This window comes from Salvelinus alpinus, chromosome 24 (assembly GCF_045679555.1).
Source record: "Salvelinus alpinus chromosome 24, SLU_Salpinus.1, whole genome shotgun sequence".
Classification (NCBI taxonomy): Eukaryota; Metazoa; Chordata; class Actinopteri; order Salmoniformes; family Salmonidae; genus Salvelinus; species Salvelinus alpinus.
In genome coordinates, this window is record NC_092109.1 from 35,377,429 (window position 1) to 35,397,520 (window position 20,092).

General features: G+C 45.6%; 1 protein-coding gene across 2 annotated transcripts; it reads left to right on the forward strand.

Annotated features, from left to right (window-relative positions):
- Positions 1 to 3,167: 3,167 nt before the first annotated feature.
- LOC139552737 (CCR4-NOT transcription complex subunit 6-like) lies at positions 3,168 to 19,584 on the forward strand. Of its 2 annotated transcripts, none has more exons than XM_071364762.1 (12): positions 3,168 to 3,416; positions 5,333 to 5,454; positions 6,225 to 6,411; positions 7,633 to 7,718; positions 7,985 to 8,086; positions 8,304 to 8,372; positions 8,521 to 8,678; positions 8,934 to 9,088; positions 14,550 to 14,704; positions 14,799 to 15,032; positions 15,131 to 15,333; positions 15,536 to 19,584. In XM_071364762.1, the coding sequence occupies exons 2-12, from the start codon at positions 5,343 to 5,345 to the stop codon at positions 15,746 to 15,748; spliced, it is 1,674 nt and encodes a 557-aa protein (XP_071220863.1). In that variant the 5' UTR covers positions 3,168 to 3,416; positions 5,333 to 5,342; the 3' UTR covers positions 15,749 to 19,584. The 2 variants fall into 2 exon arrangements, with proteins under 2 accessions (XP_071220863.1, XP_071220864.1); XM_071364763.1 differs by having other exon boundaries at positions 3,169 to 3,416; positions 15,131 to 15,250; positions 15,536 to 15,678.
- The last annotated feature ends 508 nt before the right edge of the window (positions 19,585 to 20,092 follow it).

A 20,092-nucleotide genomic window follows, 5' to 3' on the forward strand; every position in this document is an offset into this window, starting at 1 on the left:
TAGTCCTATTTTCTGTGGTTATAACATATGAAAAGTTATTATTTCTGTGCTTGCAGCATGCAAAGCACACTACTGTTATTGCTCATACTTTTTCTTGTTTATTTATCTTGACACCTTTTGGAACCTATTTCCTACAGTTTTTATACTACATACACAATTCATACATCAAACTCCTGCAGAGCTGGATGCTGATGTGACGTGCTGTGACTTCTTGGGGGGGTCACGTCTTCTACATCATCCTGAAATATATTGGAGAGGGGGGGGATAAGTCTTTAAACATTGGTTTAAGACTATACCACTCATCATATGACACCTCCTACCTGTAGTGTGTTTTGTTTTCGCCGCCTTTTTCAATCTTTCAACCTCTCTCCTTCAGACCTTAGTGAGTGAATGACATACCTTAAATATGAACATATAATCAGGTCAGTCTGGCTACAGTGATATGATGAGTGGTATAGTCTTAAACCAATGTTTAAAGACTTAAACCCCCCCCCCCCCACTCCAATATATTTCAGGATGATGTAGAAGACGTGCCCCCCCCCCCCAAGAAGTCACAGCATGTCACATCAGGATCCAGCTCTGCAGGATCAGGTACTGTATAGGCTATTAGCTAAAGTAAGGTGCATTATTGTATACACATCCCTAGAGGTTCGCTTACATTACTTAATGACCACAATCTGTTTTCTTTCTAGACGATACTGAAACAAAATGCACGGCGAACTGGGAGCTGTGAACTGGGTATGTAGTCTACTGTGTGTAATGCTGAAGGCTTGATGCATGGCAAGATATAATAGTTGTGATGACTTGTTGAGTAGTTATAGATATCACTGAAAACCCTTTTAGTAATAGTGGCTTTTGTTTGCATGGTGGTAGTGGGGTGTATTACACTTGTGATAGTGGGGTGTAATTTGTCTTGATCACCCAATAAGACACAATTCTTAATATTTATTCTTCCTTTTTCTTCAAGAAGCAGATGTTATTCTAAGGGACACCCTAGAGACAGCAAGGTGGTGTGAACGCCAAACATTTAAAGGCACATTTCCCTCCCTAGTGTAATTGGGATGGACGGGGAAGACCGCATTACAACCCTTAAAGAACTACGGTTGTATGATGGCCTGGATGAACCATTCATGTTCCAATTACAGAGAGATGAGATGTTCTATGTGGAGGCAGTTGACAACAAGAAAATGACTATTTTTGCCTCTTTTGAAGTGCAGGTTTGAAGCCATTTTTGAGGAGTGGTCAAACCTTGTTTTTGTCTGCTGTGTTAACTGTTTCAATTGTTAATTGTGTTTATGTTGTTTAGTAAAGATGATGTAGAAGTCACCCGAGTCTCTGATCTCTTTACTGGAGCTGGTATAACTTAATCTTAGGGCCCATGAACCGCTAGCGGGACACCTACGACAACATCCAGTGAAATTGCAGAGCGCGAAATTCAAAATACAAAAATCGCAATATTAAACATTCATGAAAATACAAGTGTCTTACATAATTTAAAAGCTTAACTTCTTGTTAATCCAACCACGTTGTCAGATTTCAAAAAGGCTTTACGGCGAAAGCATACCATGCAATTATCTGAGGACAGCGCCCCACATCAAAATACTTTTTCAACCAGCACAGGCGTCACAAAATAACAAATAGCGATAAAATAAATCACTTACCTTTGAAGATCTTCCTCTGTTTGCAATCCCAAGGGTCCCAGCTACATAATGAATGGTTGTTTTGTTCGATAAAGTCCTTCTTTATATCCCAAAAAGTCTGTTTAGTTGGCCCCATTGATCTCAGTAATCCACTTGTTCAACATGCATACAAACAAATCCAAAAAGTACCGTTAAAGTTCGTTCAAACATGTCAACGATGTTTCTAATTAATCCTCAGGTACTCTAATATCTAAATAAACAATCATATTTAAGACGGAGAATAGTATGTTCAATAGGGAAGATAAATAACGAAGACAACAAGACTACTTTTCTAATGAGGGACACCTTGGAAAAACTACAACTACTTGTTCATTTTTCAAGAAACAAGCCTGAAACCCTGCCTAAAGACGGTTGACATCTAGTGGACGCCATAGGAACTACAATCTGGGTCCTATTGATTTGTATATCCCATAGGCTAGCATTGAAATGGCCTGTGACCTCAAAAAATAATTCTGGATGGATTTTCCTCTGGTTTTTGCCTGCCATATCAGTTCTGTCATACTCACAGACATTATTTTAACAGTTCTAGAAACTTCAGAGTGTTTTCTATCCAATGCTACCAATTATATGCATATCCTAGCTTCTGGGCCTGAGTAAAAGGCAGTTTACTTTGGGCACGTCAGTCATCCGAACTTCCGAACAGTGCCCCTTACCCTTAAGAAGTGTACAAAGCACATTCAGCTTGTCAGTATGTCTATATCACAGACAAACTGAAATGGTCCACCCACGCAGACAGTGTGGTGAAGAAGGCGCAATAGCGCCTCTTCAACCTCAGGAGGCTGAAGAAATTTGGTTTGTCACCCAAAACCCTGACAAAGTTTTACAAATGCACAATCGAGAGCATCCTGTCGGACTGTATCACAGCCTGGTACGGCAACTGCACCGCCCTCAACAGCAAGGCTCTCCAGAGGGTGGTGCGGTTTGCACAACACATCACCAGGGGCAAAATATTTGCTCTCCATGACACCTACAGCACACGATGTCACAGGAAGGCCAAAAAGATCATCAAGGTCAACAACCACCCTAGCCACTGCCTGTTCACACCGCTATCATCCATTATTCATATCACATGTAATATACTGTATTTCATACCATCTACTGGACCTTGCCTATGCCGCTCGGCCATCCCTCATCCATATACTTATATGCACATATTCTCATTCCCCCTTTAGATTTGTGTGCATTAGGTAGTTGTTGGGGAATTGTTAGATTACTTGTTAGATTTGAGTGTATTAGGTAGTTGTTGGGAATTGTTCGATTATGTGTTAGATATTACTGCACTGTTGGAACTAGAAGCACAAGCGCAAGTACCGCTTTATATAATATTTCTTACGATCTTCAAAAATGAACACACAAACGTGTGTGTTGGTATTCCGTGTGTCAAACCTCAGATGGACCAACAACAAAAAAAACGGTGGGCGGGGTCAAAGGAGCCCAGCCCCGAACTGCACACTACAGTCAGGGGTACTTGGTTTGATGCGAACTACATATTGTTTTGTACCAGCAGACACAGTTTGGAGGCGTTGTGCGAGTAAATGGCCCAATGGCCTTGATCGTATCAGCAATGGCCAATTACGACAAGCGTTATCACAGACCAAAATTCTGACAGACGCCATGATTCTTGTTTTCCTTCAGTGAGTAACAGCTGACCCAAAGTGAATTAGAAACAAAGGAAACGTAATGTACTCGCCATCGATGATTGGTATGCACATACAGGTAGCTAAACCATCATATTCTCAGTCATAGATACGCATTTGTTTGTGTACGAAAACGTTACTTTTACGAGACGTATTAGCTAGATAGCTAATACCAGTCAGCTAACCAACACGAATGCTAACCCAGTTAGTGAACAATAAAAATGGGTAGCTAGCTAGAACCCTAACGCTAGTTGTCAAACTAAATAAGATAGTTAGCCAGGTATATAGCAAAACGTACTAATCCATGAGGGATAGCCACATTTCCTCGTTGCTACTTTAACTATTGGTTTCTGTTTTGTTAACTAATGTTAGCTAACTAACTAGACTCTGAAGTCAATCTAGAAGTCGAGGGAGGCTGAAGTATTTGATAGCTGATATCTTTCTAGTTCTGTAAATGTACTCGAAAGGCTAGCTAACTAAACTAGCTACCTCTGAAGCTCATACGGCTCAATGTAATTAAGCCACTTTATATACACTGTACCCAGTATGCGAATCAAGCCGAATGGCAAAGATAGCTGCATTTGTGTTGAACTAACAAAGTTAGATGGATCAGTTAACTAACTTAGCTGTCATAGTTGCTAGTTATCATGAAATGTTGGTTTGAATGGCATATGGTTATTAACGTTAGGTAGCATATGCTACGACATTATTTAACATTAGCTTACCAGCTAACGTTAGCTACCAACTTGTTCAGCTAGTTAGCTAATGATGTCAAGTGTTTACTTAGTAGTTTAGCTAAACCAGTAACCACTGTCAAAAATGAACTATTATAGAAGTTAGCTAACAACTTGCAAGATGCAATCCGCTAGTCTTTGACTTCAATTTGTCAAAACAGAGGTTTGTGTTAGCCACACTGTCAACGTGATGGAAAGTTATTTTATGTATCAGAAATAATTTACGTTAGCAAGGTATGTGTGTTTATGCTTATTGGCAGCACAGCACAACCCCCTCCCAAAACTGGCTTGAAGTTAACATTTGATTTACAGGAAGGTCTTGTTTTTGTCATTTAAGATAGCTAGGCTAGCTATTTTATCAAGTCTTTGCCTTTGTGGGAGCTCCTAAACTCAACACGTGGATCTTGCTGTTTGTACAATCTTGACACATGTCCCCTACAGTGTCAATCTGTTCATGACCCTGTGTTTTTCTGATTTTGTTAAGATGTTACTTGATTTTTAGAATTGAAGCAAAATAATTTGTGTATACGTGTTTTTCTATGGCTCTCTTTAAGAGTGCTCATTCAATAGCCTCTTGTTTTTTTCATGGCACTGTTTCCACTAGTTACCACAGCCATAAAGTCAAAATTGGCTATATCGTAAAAAATATATAAAAACTAAATTTGCTTTTTGATCTTAATTTAAGGTTAGTGTTAGCAGTGTGGTTAAGGTTAGGGTAAGATTTAATCAGATTTTAAGAGAAATTGTAGTAATAGTTCATGACTTTGTGGCTGTGGTAACTACTGACGACCATTTGGCACAGGGTCTGAATCTGTGGCGCTGAATGAATGGCAGGTTGAAGCAGCTGTCTACGGTCTACGGTTTTACTAGAGGTGTACATTTAGTTTCAGAAAAAAACCCTGTTGTCTACTGCTTTGCATGTTTGGAGATGGCCTCGTGGAATAACTAATTACTTTAGGCTAGAGAGAAATTGCTGCTACAGAGAGGCATGTTATCCATGTTAAAAACAACAAACTTAAAGAATATTTCAGTGAGTGCAGGTTTTTCCTTTCTTCAAATAACTTTAGGCTAAACAGACTTGTATTGAAGTTGCATTATCTTAGTCATGTTTTTTTTGTGTTTTTTTTCACAGGTTTGTAAATATTAGGTGTCCTAGGAATTCATGTGTTAGGCTATTTGTCTATGAGTCAAAATCTCCAGGATAGCTCTTTGAGGGAATGGTTTCAAATGGATCATGCAATGTATTTTTGTGTTTTTTTAGTATTACAGGGATGCCCAAGGAAAAATATGATCCGCCCGACCCGAGGCGGATGTACACGATAATGTCCACTGATGAGGCAGCCAACGGGAAGAAGTCATACTGGGCTGAGCTCGAAATCAGTGGTGAGGACCGGTTGGGGCGGCATCACATGCTATAGCATCAAATACAGATGAAACTGTTTGGCTTAGAGCATGTCGAAAAGCTCATTGTGGTGACGGCGTTAGTATGTATTAGTCACTTCACCCCTAACTACATGTAGAAATGACCTCGACTAACCTGTACCCCCTGTATATAGCCTCATTATTGTTTATTGTGTTACTATTTTTTTTTTTTTTTTTTGTAAATGTTTACTTAACTATTTTCTTAACTGCATTGTTGGTTAAGGGCTTGTAAGTAAGCATTTCACAGTAAAGTCTACACCTGTTGTATTCGGTGCATGTGACAAAACACGGTCCCGTGTGGCTCAGTTGGTAGAGCATGGCGCTTGCAACGCCAGGGTTGTGGGTTCATTCCTCACGGGGGGACCAGGATGAATATGTATGAACTTTCCAATTTGTAAGTCGCTCTGGATAAGAGCGTCTGCTAAATGACTTAAAATGTAAAATGTACAATTTGATTTGAAGGCTTCCACACGTAAGCCTATGCACAGGAGGTTGGTGGCAGCTTAATTGGGGCGAATGTGCTCAGGGTAATGACTGGAGTCGTATCAAACACATGGTTTCCAGGTGTTTGATGCCATTCCCTTTGCTCTGTTCATTATGTGCCGTTCTCCCCTCAGCAACCTCCCGTGGCCTAGTAGGTGTGTTCTTTATTTTTATTTAAATTACTGTATTTCTGTGCTCCTGTTTTCACTGACTCTCTTGTCCCCTCATTCCCCCCCTCGCCTGGGCAGGTAAAGTGAGGAGTCTGAGCACCTCGTTATGGACGTTGACTCACCTCACTGCTCTTCATATCGGCGATAACTCCCTCTGTCGTATCCCGCCCGATATTGCCAAACTTCAAAACCTGGTGTACCTGGACCTCTCATCCAACAAGATCAGGAGCCTGCCTGCCGAGCTTGGCGACATAGTGTCTCTCAGGTCTGTCAGTCTACGGTGGCGACATAGTGTCTGTCAGTCTACGGTGGCGACATAGTGTCTCTCAGGTCTGTCAGTCTACGGTGGCGACATAGTGTCTGTCAGTCTACGGTGGCGACATAGTGTCTGTCAGTCTACGGTGGCGACATAGTGTCTACGGTGGCGACATAGTGTCTGTCAGTCTACGGTGGCGACATAGTGTCTGTCAGTCTACGGTGGCGACATAGTGTCTGTCAGTCTACGGTGGCGACATAGTGTCTGTCAGTCTACGGTGGCGACATAGTGTCTACGGTGGCGACATAGTGTCTACGGTGGCGACATAGTGTCTACGGTGGCGACATAGTGTCTACGGTGGCGACATAGTGTCTACGGTGGCGACATAGTGTCTACGGTGGCGACATAGTGTCTACGGTGGCGACATAGTGTCTACGGTGGCGACATAGTGTCTACGGTGGCGACATAGTGTCTACGGTGGCGACATAGTCTGTCAGTCTACGGTGGCGACATAGTCTGTCAGTCTACGTTGGCGACAATTCAAACTGCACTAAGTGATGCTAGTTTGGAGAACTAAAATCCACATTACTGTTATTGTCTTCCACATGAGAAATTATATGCGCTAACAGCTATTGATATGGCCTGTTAAAGAGAAGAGTTTGCTGTTCCTCTTTTACAAAATAGCATTGGAATTATCCTCGTTTCTGTTTCATTTAACCCCTTTCTACAATTATCATGCTTCAACCCCTGTTGTTTTTGAGCTGTTTCCATTATAATTGGAAATGTTAACTGTGTTTGTTCATTCAGTCAACATTGCCATTTCAGAGTCTCTAGGGAATTTAGACTGAGAGCACGTTCTATAAAGGAGATGGATGAAGAGACATTTCAGGCTCCCGTGTGTGGTATTGCATATCCTTATTCCTCATTATGATTGAAATTTGTAATGGCTAGTTCCTCTGTTTCAAGGAAATTTATATTTTTGTTTGTATCGCTCCTGTGTATTCCCTCTTCTGCACCTGACCCTCAATTAAACATTGCTCAGTAACTGGCTGAGCAGACATGGAAATGACCTGAACAGATACTTATTGATTGACAGATGATCGTTATGTTTTACTTCAGAGGGATTTCTACAGCTCTGGTGACTTGACAAAAGCCTTCACTTCTTTGATTACTTTCTGAATCTTATTCTGTCCCTAGCATCCTAAAACGTGTCTCTTACCTCTTCTACAGGGAACTTATTTTAAACAACAACCAGTTGAGGGTTCTACCTTTTGAGCTTGGAAATCTATTTCAGTTACAAACACTGGGATTAAAAGGTAAGCTTCGCTTCATAATCATTTACGTTTTGGATGTTTGGGTTATCTAAGTTCATAGTGATTTGTAATCTTGCATGGTTTTTCTCTAAGGATTCCCTTGTGTACTTTTAGCTCTAATAATAATCTGTGTATGCCTATTTGGTTGCTCAGCCAAGTGATTTCCAGAGTAGAGGTCACAAAATGAGAGATGTAGCATTGTTTTCATCCTGGAACCTGTGTAATATCTTCTGTGTAGTGTGTTCATTTTCTTTCTGTTTCCTCCTCAGGAAACCCCCTTGCACAAGAAATATTGAACCTCTACCAGGAGCATGATGGCACAAGGAAACTGCTCAACTACCTTCTGGGCAATCTGTCAGGGACTAAACAAGGTGAGTCCAAATACAAGAAAAGGATGTTGTTGCTCCTGTGTTGTGTTGAATTGTGAGTGTGTTAGTTAGCAGGTATTACATAAGTTGTGCTTTTCTTTGACATTGGGTGAGTGGAATGACTTGGCTCCGTCAGTTGATCTTGAGGATCCTATTCAAGTGGTCACTCCTCCTTGAGGAGCAGTGTAAGGATGACTCATGTTCCCCCTATCTGTCCCAGTCAGCTCAGAGCAGCCTCCGCCCAGATCATGGTTTGTTCAGGCCGAGCCGGACCGGGCAAGAACAGCAGGTAACAAACTCATCCACCCTTACAAATCACTTGCAATGCATATTGAAAGCCACATATCAACACACACATTGTTGTGTGTGTTGATCATATTCAGAGCCCTAATTAGACTTGAATAATCTCCTGTTTACGTCCCTATGTCCTTTGCTAGCCCTGTTCTCAGTGATGTGCTACAACGTGCTGTGTGATAAGTACGCCACGCGCCAGCTGTACGGCTACTGCCCCTCTTGGGCCCTCAACTGGGAGTACAGGAAGAAGTCAATCATGCAGGAGATCCTGAACTGCAGTGCTGACATCATCAGCCTACAGGTGGGCAGACGGACACACTGGGATTTAATACTGACCGCTGCAATAAATGATGACACGTGCGTGGTACAATCGGTCTAGCATTTAGGGCATAGATCATTGTCTTTCATCAGATGGCAGGACAAATGTGTCACGTTAGAATGACATCTGTCGGAAGAGAACGGGGGTTTGATTTCCATAGTTTACAGGTCCTATACTTTGAATAATGCACCTTCAAAATGTACACTAACTGGAATTGTCCTGGTTTTTCCTTAACAGGAAGTGGAAACAGTTCAGTACTACAGCTATTTCCTGCCAGAGCTGAAGGAGCAAGGTTACGAGGGCTTCTTTAGCCCTAAGTCCCGTGCCAGGACCATGGCAGAGTGCGACCGCAAGCATGTGGACGGCTGCGCCATATTTTACAGAACCGAAAAGTGAGTTGACACCACACTGCCACCTGTCAGTCCTAATTAGATTGTGAGCTCACGTATGTATTCAGGATGTTAACGGTTAATCGGTTAGTCGCCAAAAATACATTTCACCGGTCATGCTTATCGGGCCATAGTTTAATTTGCATAATTCTGTGGAATTAAATTGTCACTTGTGTATTTTTGTTAGTCATCATGTATCTTATCACACTCACAGCATACAGAGACTAGTTTGAGGAGAGGGATGTCCTATCAGCTCTTCACTGGAGTGAAACATGCTTTTATAAGCCCAGTCATTGCGCAACAAATAACAATTCTAAATGCAATCGCGTGTAAATAAAATACATTTTGATAGCCACAATTTTAAAAGGAGCTTTTTTTTTTTTTTTTTTTGTCAATCAAGCGCACCTCCCTCTTGCCATTCGAGTGCGTAGGCTATAGTCAACGGTAGGGAGGCTATCAGCGCGTCACCCACCACTTTGCAATGTGAGCTTGAGGCAGTAATTGTCTGAAAGCTGAACGTTTTACTTTACTTCAAATAATGAGGCATGTCTTAAAATCTTTCCATAGAAACGTGGAGGCAATTATTTTATAAAGACTTCTTGATGCCATTAACCAGCATTTCTCTCCTGTTCTATTGGTTTCCATATCAACTGTCTTTTGTTGTCCTGGAGCCGAAGGCACGATCCTGGTCATATTAGCAACATTATCCTAGTTGTTGTAGATTCCCCCTCTAAGTTTCTAGTGGAGAGTTTCATCTCTGTCACATTTTGGTCTGCTGTTTAGAACTGTGTTTTCCAGCTAATTTCATTTTGGTAAATGTTTGAAAATGACTTAGTTGCTTCATTACAGCAGTTGCATGTTCAATAATAGGCTATAGCTTTTTGACTGTAAGACAATAGGCTTGCTATTGTTGCAAGATTCCTTTTTTAAGCTCTTAATTAAAAATTAAAACAAGCCCAATGTGTTTCTGTCGCCTGCCTTCCAGCCTTGGGACGACTACCATTTATTAATAAACATCTCTTCATTATATACAGATCTCTGAAAGTATTTTCTGTTGGTCATGTCATTTTACTGTTTGATAAAAATGTAACCTTAACTGGTTGAAGGTCAGTTAGTCGGCAGGAAAATTTACTGAATTGTGCATCCTTAGTGTGTGTGTGTACTATATGTATGACATTTACCCTGTGTGTGTGTGTGTATATCGTGTGTTTCAGAGGTGTAATGATTCCAAGTTCAGCCATTGCAGAATAGCCTTTTTAAGCTGTCCCAGAGGCAGCACATTGCACTTACCTTTCTGTTCTGCCTCTCCTCTCCTCCTCTCTCTGGTCTGCCTCTCCTCTCCTCCTCTCACTGGTCTGCCTCTCCTCTCCTCCTCTCACTGGTCTGCCTCTCCTCTCCTCCTCTCACTGGTCTGCCTCTCCTCTCCTCCTCTCTCTGGTCTGCCTCTCCTCTCCTCCTCTCACTGGTCTGCCTCTCCTCTCCTCCTCTCTCTGGTCTGCCTCTCCTCTCCTCCTCTCACTGGTCTGCCTCTCCTCTCCTCCTCTCACTGGTCTGCCTCTCCTCTCCTCCTCTCACTGGTCTGCCTCTCCTCTCCTCCTCTCTCTGGTCTGCCTCTCCTCTCCTCCTCTCTCTGGTCTGCCTCTCCTCTCCTCCTCTCACTGGTCTGCCTCTCCTCTCCTCCTCTCACTGGTCTGCCTCTCCTCTCCTCCTCTCTCTGGTCTGCCTCTCCTCTCCTCCTCTCTCTGGTCTGCCTCTCCTCTCCTCCTCTCACTGGTCTGCCTCTCCTCCTCCTCTCACTGGTCTGCCTCTCCTCTCCTCCTCTCACTGGTCTGCCTCTCCTCTCCTCCTCTCACTGGTCTGCCTCTCCTCTCCTCCTCTCACTGGTCTGCCTCTCCTCTCCTCCTCTCACTGGTCTGCCTCTCCTCTCCTCCTCTCTCTGGTCTGCCTCTCCTCTCCTCCTCTCTCTGGTCTGCCTCCTCTCCTCCTCTCTCTGGTCTGCCTCTCCTCTCCTCCTCTCTCTGGTCTGCCTCTCCTCTCCTCCTCTCACTGGTCTGCCTCTCCTCTCCTCCTCTCACTGGTCTGCCTCTCCTCTCCTCCTCTCTCTGGTCTGCCTCTCCTCTCCTCCTCTCTCTGGTCTGCCTCCTCTCCTCCTCTCTCTGGTCTGCCTCTCCTCTCCTCCTCTCTCTGGTCTGCCTCTCCTCTCCTCCTCTCTCTGGTCTGCCTCTCCTCTCCTCCTCTCTCTGGTCTGCCTCCTCTCCTCCTCTCTCTGGTCTGCCTCTCCTCTCCTCCTCTCTCTGGTCTGCCTCTCCTCTCCTCCTCTCACTGGTCTGCCTCCTCTCCTCCTCTCTCTGGTCTGCCTCTCCTCTCCTCCTCTCTCTGGTCTGCCTCTCCTCTCCTCCTCTCTCTGGTCTGCCTCCTCTCCTCCTCTCTCTGGTCTGCCTCTCCTCTCCTCCTCTCTCTGGTCTGCCTCTCCTCTCCTCCTCTCACTGGTCTGCCTCTCCTCTCCTCCTCTCTCTGGTCTGCCTCTCCTCTCCTCCTCTCACTGGTCTGCCTCTCCTCTCCTCCTCTCTCTGGTCTGCCTCTCCTCTCCTCCTCTCACTGGTCTGCCTCTCCTCTCCTCCTCTCACTGGTCTGCCTCTCCTCTCCTCCTCTCACTGGTCTGCCTCTCCTCTCCTCCTCTCACTGGTCTGCCTCTCCTCTCCTCCTCTCACTGGTCTGCCTCTCCTCTCCTCCTCTCTCTGGTCTGCCTCTCCTCTCCTCCTCTCTCTGGTCTGCCTCTCCTCTCCTCCTCTCGCTGGTCTGCCTCTCCTCTCCTCCTCTCTCTGGTCTGCCTCTCCTCTCCTCCTCTCACTGGTCTGCCTCCTCTCCTCCTCTCTCTGGTCTGCCTCTCCTCTCCTCCTCTCTCTGGTCTGCCTCTCCTCTCCTCCTCTCACTGGTCTGCCTCTCCTCTCCTCCTCTCACTGGTCTGCCTCTCCTCTCCTCCTCTCACTGGTCTGCCTCTCCTCTCCTCCTCTCACTGGTCTGCCTCTCCTCTCCTCCTCTCACTGGTCTGCCTCTCCTCTCCTCCTCTCACTGGTCTGCCTCTCCTCTCCTCCTCTCACTGGTCTGCCTCTCCTCTCCTCCTCTCACTGGTCTGCCTCTCCTCTCCTCCTCTCTCTGTTCTGCCTCTCCTCTCCTCCTCTCACTGGTCTGCCTCTCCTCTCCTCCTCTCACTGGTCTGCCTCTCCTCTCCTCCTCTCACTGGTCTGCCTCTCCTCTCCTCCTCTCACTGGTCTGCCTCTCCTCTCCTCCTCTCACTGGTCTGCCTCTCCTCTCCTCCTCTCTCTGGTCTGCCTCTCCTCTCCTCCTCTCTCTGGTCTGCCTCTCCTCTCCTCCTCTCTCTGGTCTGCCTCTCCTCTCCTCCTCTCACTGGTCTGCCTCTCCTCTCCTCCTCTCACTGGTCTGCCTCTCCTCTCCTCCTCTCACTGGTCTGCCTCCCTCTCCTCCTCTCTCTGGTCTGCCTCTCCTCTCCTCCTCTCTCTGGTCTGCCTCTCCTCTCCTCCTCTCTCTGGTCTGCCTCTCCTCTCCTCCTCTCACTGGTCTGCCTCTCCTCTCCTCCTCTCACTGGTCTGCCTCTCCTCTCCTCCTCTCACTGGTCTGCCTCTCCTCTCCTCCTCTCACTGGTCTGCCTCTCCTCTCCTCCTCTCACTGGTCTGCCTCTCCTCTCCTCCTCTCACTGGTCTGCCTCTCCTCTCCTCCTCTCACTGGTCTTCCTCTCCTCCTCTCACCTGGTCTGCCTCTCCTCTCCTCCTCTCTCTGTTCTGCCTCTCCTCTCCTCCTCTCACTGGTCTGCCTCTCCTCTCCTCCTCTCACTGGTCTGCCTCTCCTCTCCTCCTCTCACTGGTCTGCCTCTCCTCTCCTCCTCTCACTGGTCTGCCTCTCCTCTCCTCCTCTCTCTGGTCTGCCTCTCCTCTCCTCCTCTCTCTGGTCTGCCTCTCCTCTCCTCCTCTCTCTGGTCTGCCTCTCCTCTCCTCCTCTCTCTGGTCTGCCTCTCCTCTCCTCCTCTCACTGGTCTGCCTCTCCTCTCCTCCTCTCACTGGTCTGCCTCTCCTCTCCTCCTCTCTCTGGTCTGCCTCTCCTCTCCTCCTCTCACTGGTCTGTTCTTCCTCTCCTCCTCTCTCTGGTCTGCCTCTCCTCTCACTGGTCTGCCTCTCCTCTCCTCCTCTCACTGGTCTGCCTCCTCTCCTCCTCTCTCTGGTCTGCCTCTCCTCTCCTCCTCTCTCTGGTCTGCCTCTCCTCTCCTCCTCTCACTGGTCTGCCTCTCCTCTCCTCCTCTCACTGTTCTGCCTCTCCTCTCCTCCTCTCACTGTTCTGCCTCTCCTCTCCTCCTCTCTCTGTTCTGCCTCTCCTCTCACTGGTCTGCCTCTCCTCTCACTGGTCTGCCTCTCCTCTCACTGGTCTGCCTCTCCTCTCCTCCTCTCACTGGTCTGCCTCTCCTCTCCTCCTCTCTCTGGTCTGCCTCTCCTCTCCTCCTCTCTCTGGTCTGCCTCTCCTCTCCTCCTCTCTCTGGTCTGCCTCTCCTCTCCTCCTCTCTCTGGTCTGCCTCTCCTCTCCTCCTCTCTCTGGTCTGCCTCTCCTCTCCTCCTCTCACTGGTCTGCCTCTCCTCTCCTCCTCTCACTGGTCTGCCTCTCCTCTCCTCCTCTCTCTGGTCTGCCTCTCCTCTCCTCCTCTCACTGGTCTGTTCTTCCTCTCCTCCTCTCTCTGGTCTGCCTCTCCTCTCTCTGGTCTGCCTCTCCTCTCACTGGTCTGCCTCTCCTCTCCTCCTCTCACTGGTCTGCCTCTCCTCTCCTCCTCTCACTGGTCTGCCTCTCCTCTCCTCCTCTCACTGGTCTGCCTCTCCTCTCCTCCTCTCACTGGTCTGCCTCTCCTCTCCTCCTCTCACTGGTCTGCCTCTCCTCTCCTCCTCTCACTGGTCTGCCTCTCCTCTCCTCCTCTCACTGGTCTGCCTCTCCTCTCCTCCTCTCACTGGTCTGCCTCTCCTCTCCTCCTCTCACTGGTCTGCCTCTCCTCTCCTCCTCTCTCTGGTCTGCCTCTCCTCTCCTCCTCTCTCTGGTCTGCCTCTCCTCTCCTCCTCTCTCTGGTCTGCCTCTCCTCTCCTCCTCTCTCTGGTCTGCCTCTCCTCTCCTCCTCTCTCTGGTCTGCCTCTCCTCTCCTCCTCTCTCTGGTCTGCCTCTCCTCTCCTCCTCTCTCTGGTCTGCCTCTCCTCTCCTCCTCTCTCTGGTCTGCCTCTCCTCTCCTCCTCTCTCTGGTCTGCCTCTCCTCTCCTCCTCTCTCTGGTCTGCCTCTCCTCTCCTCCTCTCACTGGTCTGTTCTGCCTCTGCTCTCCTCCTCTCTCTGGTCTGCCTCTCCTCTCCTCCTCTCACTGGTCTGTTCTGCCTCTGCTCTCCTCACCGGTCTGTTCTGACTGTCCTGTCTACTGTATAGATTCAGCCTGGTACAGAAACACACGGTGGAATTCAACCAGCTGGCTATGGCCAACTCTGAGGGCTCTGAGGCCATGCTCAACAGAGTCATGACTAAGGACAACATTGGTGTGGCTGCGCTTCTAGAGATGCGCAAGGAGATGATGGAGCAGTGTGGTAGGTCTCACCACACATGAAAGAAGCGGGAATTCCATAGGGCTTAAATGTTTCCCATGTAGAAACGCTGCTGTTATGCTGTGTGTTTGTCCAGTGGGGAAGTCTCTGCACGGCATGGAGAAACAGCTCCTCCTGGTGGCCAACGCCCACATGCACTGGGACCCGGCGTACTCGGACGTCAAGGTGGTCCAGACCGTCATGTTCCTGTCTGAGGTGAAGAACATCGTAGACAAGGCCACACGCAGCCTCAAGCTCTCCTCCATCTCCGGGGAGACCAACGCCGTCCCACTCGTCCTGTGTGCTGACCTCAACTCACTGCCTGACTCTGGTGAGTGGATGACTGGACTGGCTCAGTTGAATAGTGAGCGTTCTCTACTGTAGTGACATTTGTGATGCCTGGTGGTATGTGTGTTTGCGGGCTTGCAGGTGTGGTGGAGTTCCTGAGCTCGGGTGGTGTGGACAGCACCCACAAAGACTTTCAGGAGCTGCGCTACATTGACAGCTTGACGAACTTCAACTGCAACGGAAAGAACGGCGCGTCCAAAGGTAGGATCACCCACGACTTCAAGCTGAAGAGTGCCTATAAAAACGGCCTGATGCCTTACACCAACTATACTTTCGACTTCAAGGTGAGACTGTCACTGTCACGGTCACAGCTTCCCTCTTCTGTGTAGCACGTTCTTTTTGCGTTGGTGTAAATTTAGCGTCAAGCTGTCTGGAGTGTTCTAAAAGCCTGGGCTATTATGAAGGCTTGGGTCACACTGATAAATCTTCTCCAGCCCGGGTGATGTGAATGTATTGCCATCTAACATGCTTTTCCTTTCTGTGTAGGGCATCATTGACTACATCTTCTACTCTCAGCCTACGCTCAATGTGTTGGGGGTTTTGGGTCCTCTGGATCCTCACTGGCTCCATGAGAACAATATCAGCGGCTGTCCCCACCCCCACATCCCCTCCGATCACTTCTCCCTGTTTGCACAACTGGAGCTGCTCTTTCCCAACCCGTCGTCAGTCAACGGAATCCACCTGCCAGGGCGCAGGTAGTTTTCAGAGCCACGAGGGAGCTGATGCTCTAATCTTGTTCTATTTTTCCTGCAAAGTCGATTAAGAATATTCTGGATAAATCGATGTACAATCAGAGGGGGCGGGGGGTACGGCAATCATTCCCCCCCCCCCCCCAAGGATTTTAACTGAAGCAAAAGCTCACGGCAAGCTCAACGATAAGTCTTTACCTCCTTTCCTGGGCACAATTTGATGTTGTATTTTTTTCCGCACCATATCACACTTTGCATATAGTTTTTACATCACCTACAGATAAGTTGTTGAATTGTATTGTGTGGCAAATGGTAAAATCTAAAAGTGAGATATTTTGATAGGGAAGGAGTCGTGTCGCCACACTCCAGCCCGAGCAAACAGGTACATCTCAAGTTGCCACCGATCAACTAGATAAACCCACGAGGCCGATATACCTGTTTTTAACCAGAGTCTGTCTCAGCCTCTGCAACTCCAAATCCATTCCCTTGCATTGCTGTATCTTGCCATAAAGGTGTGTTGAATAGTGTAGCAGGTTTGGAGGTGCTGGAGAGAGCAGGCCAAACGTTATTTTTCCACCTGCTGATGCGGAGACTACCTCTCCAGGTGCTAAAAGCCTGTCCTCTAACTCAGCGGCTCCATTTTATACTGAGTGGCGCAATTGCTCTGTGCAGCTAAGGCACAACAGCATTTCCAAACCTCTTTGAAATACTGCTGTAAAATGTCTATAAGTGACGGGGCTTAGGGATTTAGAAAAGGGAAAATGGTCAGTCTGACTTGACAGCTTCCCAACATGTTGTCTTAGGCCAGAGAGCCCATCTCTGACCGCATAGCTGTGTAGCCATATGGAATTGGTCAGGTGCCAAGTTGCGTTATGGTTTAATGCTGGGTGGACAGCCCCCTAGAAACATGCTCCAACAGACAGAGCTGTAGCACTGGCTTGGAGGCAGGTAACAAATGTCCATTTTAAAGACATCCATGCTCTAAACAGGGTTATTCCTTTCCATTACTAATAGCTATTTGTTTGATACAGAAACTTGGACTCAACTTGATTGTATATGAACTGCAGAAGTCATAATATGCTGCGTTATTTTGTACCTGTAAGTATGGTCAGTTTTTGCAAGAATGATTGTACAGTGATCCCTCGCCACTTCGCGGTTCACTTATCGCGGATTCGCTATTTCGCGGATTTTCATAATGCATTTTTTTTTTTTTTGTTGGTGCATTGTGCTCTGCATTCTGATTCGCTAAAAACTCACTCCCGCTTCTTGTATCAAAACATGCTACGAATTGTGCTATCATTTTGTCGTCTCGTGCAGTTATGTGTACGTACATAAAACAGCTTGGCAAATTTACATTAAGTTGGCCAAATTATCTTGTAATTTCGAACATCTCCTAAACCCATAATGTCGACGAAACGGCCTACACGTGAGTCACTGTATTTGTATACATGTAATAGTTGCTAATTGTAAAAAAAAAAAAAGTTTTCTATTTCGCGGATTTCACTTATCGCGGGTCATTTTCGGAACGTAACCCCCGCGATAAACGAGGGATTACTGTATTGTAAATTTTAAGGCAACATTTGTCTCCATTTTAAAGTTAAAGAAATATAAAAGTCCAGCTTGTACAATAGTTTTTTTTTCAGGTTTCCGCTGTTGAAATTTGTCTCTAACGTATTTAGGTCTGTTTTTATCATGTCTTCTTCATTGTTTTCGGAGGAAGCCGATCATGAAGAAGCCTCAGTCTTGTGTAAAATGGTTCTATCTGACTCCTCAACTCAGGCCATTCTCTTTTTAATTTGTTTCATGTTATGTTTTTTTTGTCTACTGCTAGACCTACAGTGTTGACGCATTTTACTTCAAGGGCATGTGTGAAGTCCACTTACATACAGTACAAAAAATACAGAGGTAAAAATGGGGGCAGAATGTGTTATTCTGAGTCCGTTGTGGTCCAGAACGGTGATGTGGTCCAGAACGGTGATGTGGTCCAGAATGGTGGCATGGTCCAGCTCTTTTCCAAATCACAGTGGATATACAGTCGAAGTCGGGAGTTTACATACACCTAGGTTGGAGTCATTAACTCAGGAATTGTGAAACTGAGTTTAAATGTATTTGGCTAAGGTGTATGTAAACTTCAACTGTATAACATATGATCTGTTTAAATTATGGATATCTTCTCACAAGGCCATTTTTCTTGTTTTTGTTCTGCTCTCCTGAAGTTTATTTTATTTGAAGGATTGATGAGAACTTTATTCTAGAACACTAGCGTAGCTACTCGTATGGCTTTTTTAAATGACGCTTTTGCCTTTTTGCAAAAGCATATTTTTTTAATGAATTTTACCAAGCAGGAGAACTGATGGAGAGAGTACGGTCTTGGTCCTTTTCTGTTGTCCCTTTTTCTTTTACAATTAAAAAATCTGGTTGTTTTCAACAAAAGCAATGTATCTGTTTAATTATATTGGATTGCTGATTGTAACTAAGATTTTTTTTGTGTGTGAAATTGTCATGATGCATCACGTTTCCTTTCTTTGACATGAAGTAAGTGTGTGTGTTACATAGACGTAGTAGTATGATTGGTTTCTTTCTTTGCTCATTCTTAAACCAAATGTCGTTTTGTAAAAATGTTGGCACACCGAATTCTAGATTTGTATGGATGATTTAAACAGTATTTTTAAAGAAAAAAAACAATTGGCAAATATCTAGAGAAAATAATCACAGATAAATAAAGATTTGTCATTGTCACGAAATGAGATCAACTTTTAGCTTTGTAAAATCTTATCGGGTGCTGGTACTGGGTAGGGGATGTCTGCTAGTAGCTGAAGAGCAGGCTGGCGTAAAAGGCTATTTGCTTGTAGATGTGCAGCATTTTGAGGTTCCACTGATTTTTAGCCAACATTTATCAGACTATTTGTCCCTCACACTGTTTCCCTGGCAGACCCTAGAGCAGGGCTCTCCGACCCTGTTCCTGGAGAGCTACCATTCTGTAGATTTTCACTCCAACCCCAGTTGTAACTAACCTGATTCAGCTTATCGACCATCTAATTATTAGTCAGGCGTGCTAGAAAACCTACAGGACGGTAGCTCTCCAGGAACAGAATTGGAGAGCACTGCTCTAGGGGGACTGGAGATGTTTGACGGGTGCTACTGTTAGCACAGCCTAGTTGACAACGTTGAGCTATTCCCTGGCACTACTTTAGGTGTCTTGACTTCATCTCTAGCCATTTCTCTTACGTTTGATAACCGGTGCGTGTATGGCCATCACCGTCATTGGCAGAATATGAATTTGATGCGACTGACAGATTTGCGGCGCGCCTCATCCGTCCTTATGAATAGTTGACCAGAGCTTGCCAATAATAATGCTTTAAACTCAACTTTTTGCACGAGTTTCCAGTTTGTAATGCTTTTGCAGAAGTATTTGGCAGAAATTACAATATCCCTGTCTTTTCCGTTTTGTCGTCTTTTCCATGCTATTTCCCAATCCATTTCCCTTTCTTTCTGAAAGTAGAGGTAGAAATGCAGTGGTTAGGCTTGTGGCCAGCTGAAAGGGAAGAACTGTATAGAGGTAATGCACTGGACCAACTCTTGTTGACCATTTTTATGGAATACCAGCAACAAACTTGCACAATGTTTAAACAATAATAATATATATATATACACACACACAACATAATGGCAGCTGTTTTTAATTAAACAATTAAATACATATGTCAAGTGAAATTGTTTACCATGTCATCCTCCAGTTTTCTTGGTTCGCTCCACTAGTTGTTTATAACTGGGTCAGTTTGCTTCCTTTAAACCTCTGTATTTTTCCTACTTCTGGTTGAAAATAAATGCTATATCTGTTTTAAATCCATGTGTATTGTATTTGTGTGTTGTAGTACTTGAGTCCAGGATTCAGACTCAAGTCACGATTTTCATGACTCATGACTTGACCGGTATTTGTCAGAATCTCCCTCCCTTGCATAATTCAACATACTAGCTACAACAGCAGATGTTTGGATAGCTGCTGTATTAGCAGTCTAACGTTGCTTAGCTGTATACATATCGAAATATACTGTAGCTTCAGAGATCGTTGGACTGCAGCTTTTAGCGCTACCAAGGGACTCGACTCAACACTTGGACTTGAACGACTTGAATGCTAGGGACTTGAGTTCAGTGACTTGACTACAACACTTGTGTGTTGTACACCGGAGTGAATCTGTGACTCTGGTAATGTGAGTTATGTCTTGTTCTAGTTGCAGATCCCTATGGGGACAGGCGTGACATTGGGAGACTATTTCAAGGTACATCTCAACTGATATTTAACAACATTCCCTTCAGGAACATGCAGTGCAACAGTCTGGATAAATAAGCAGTG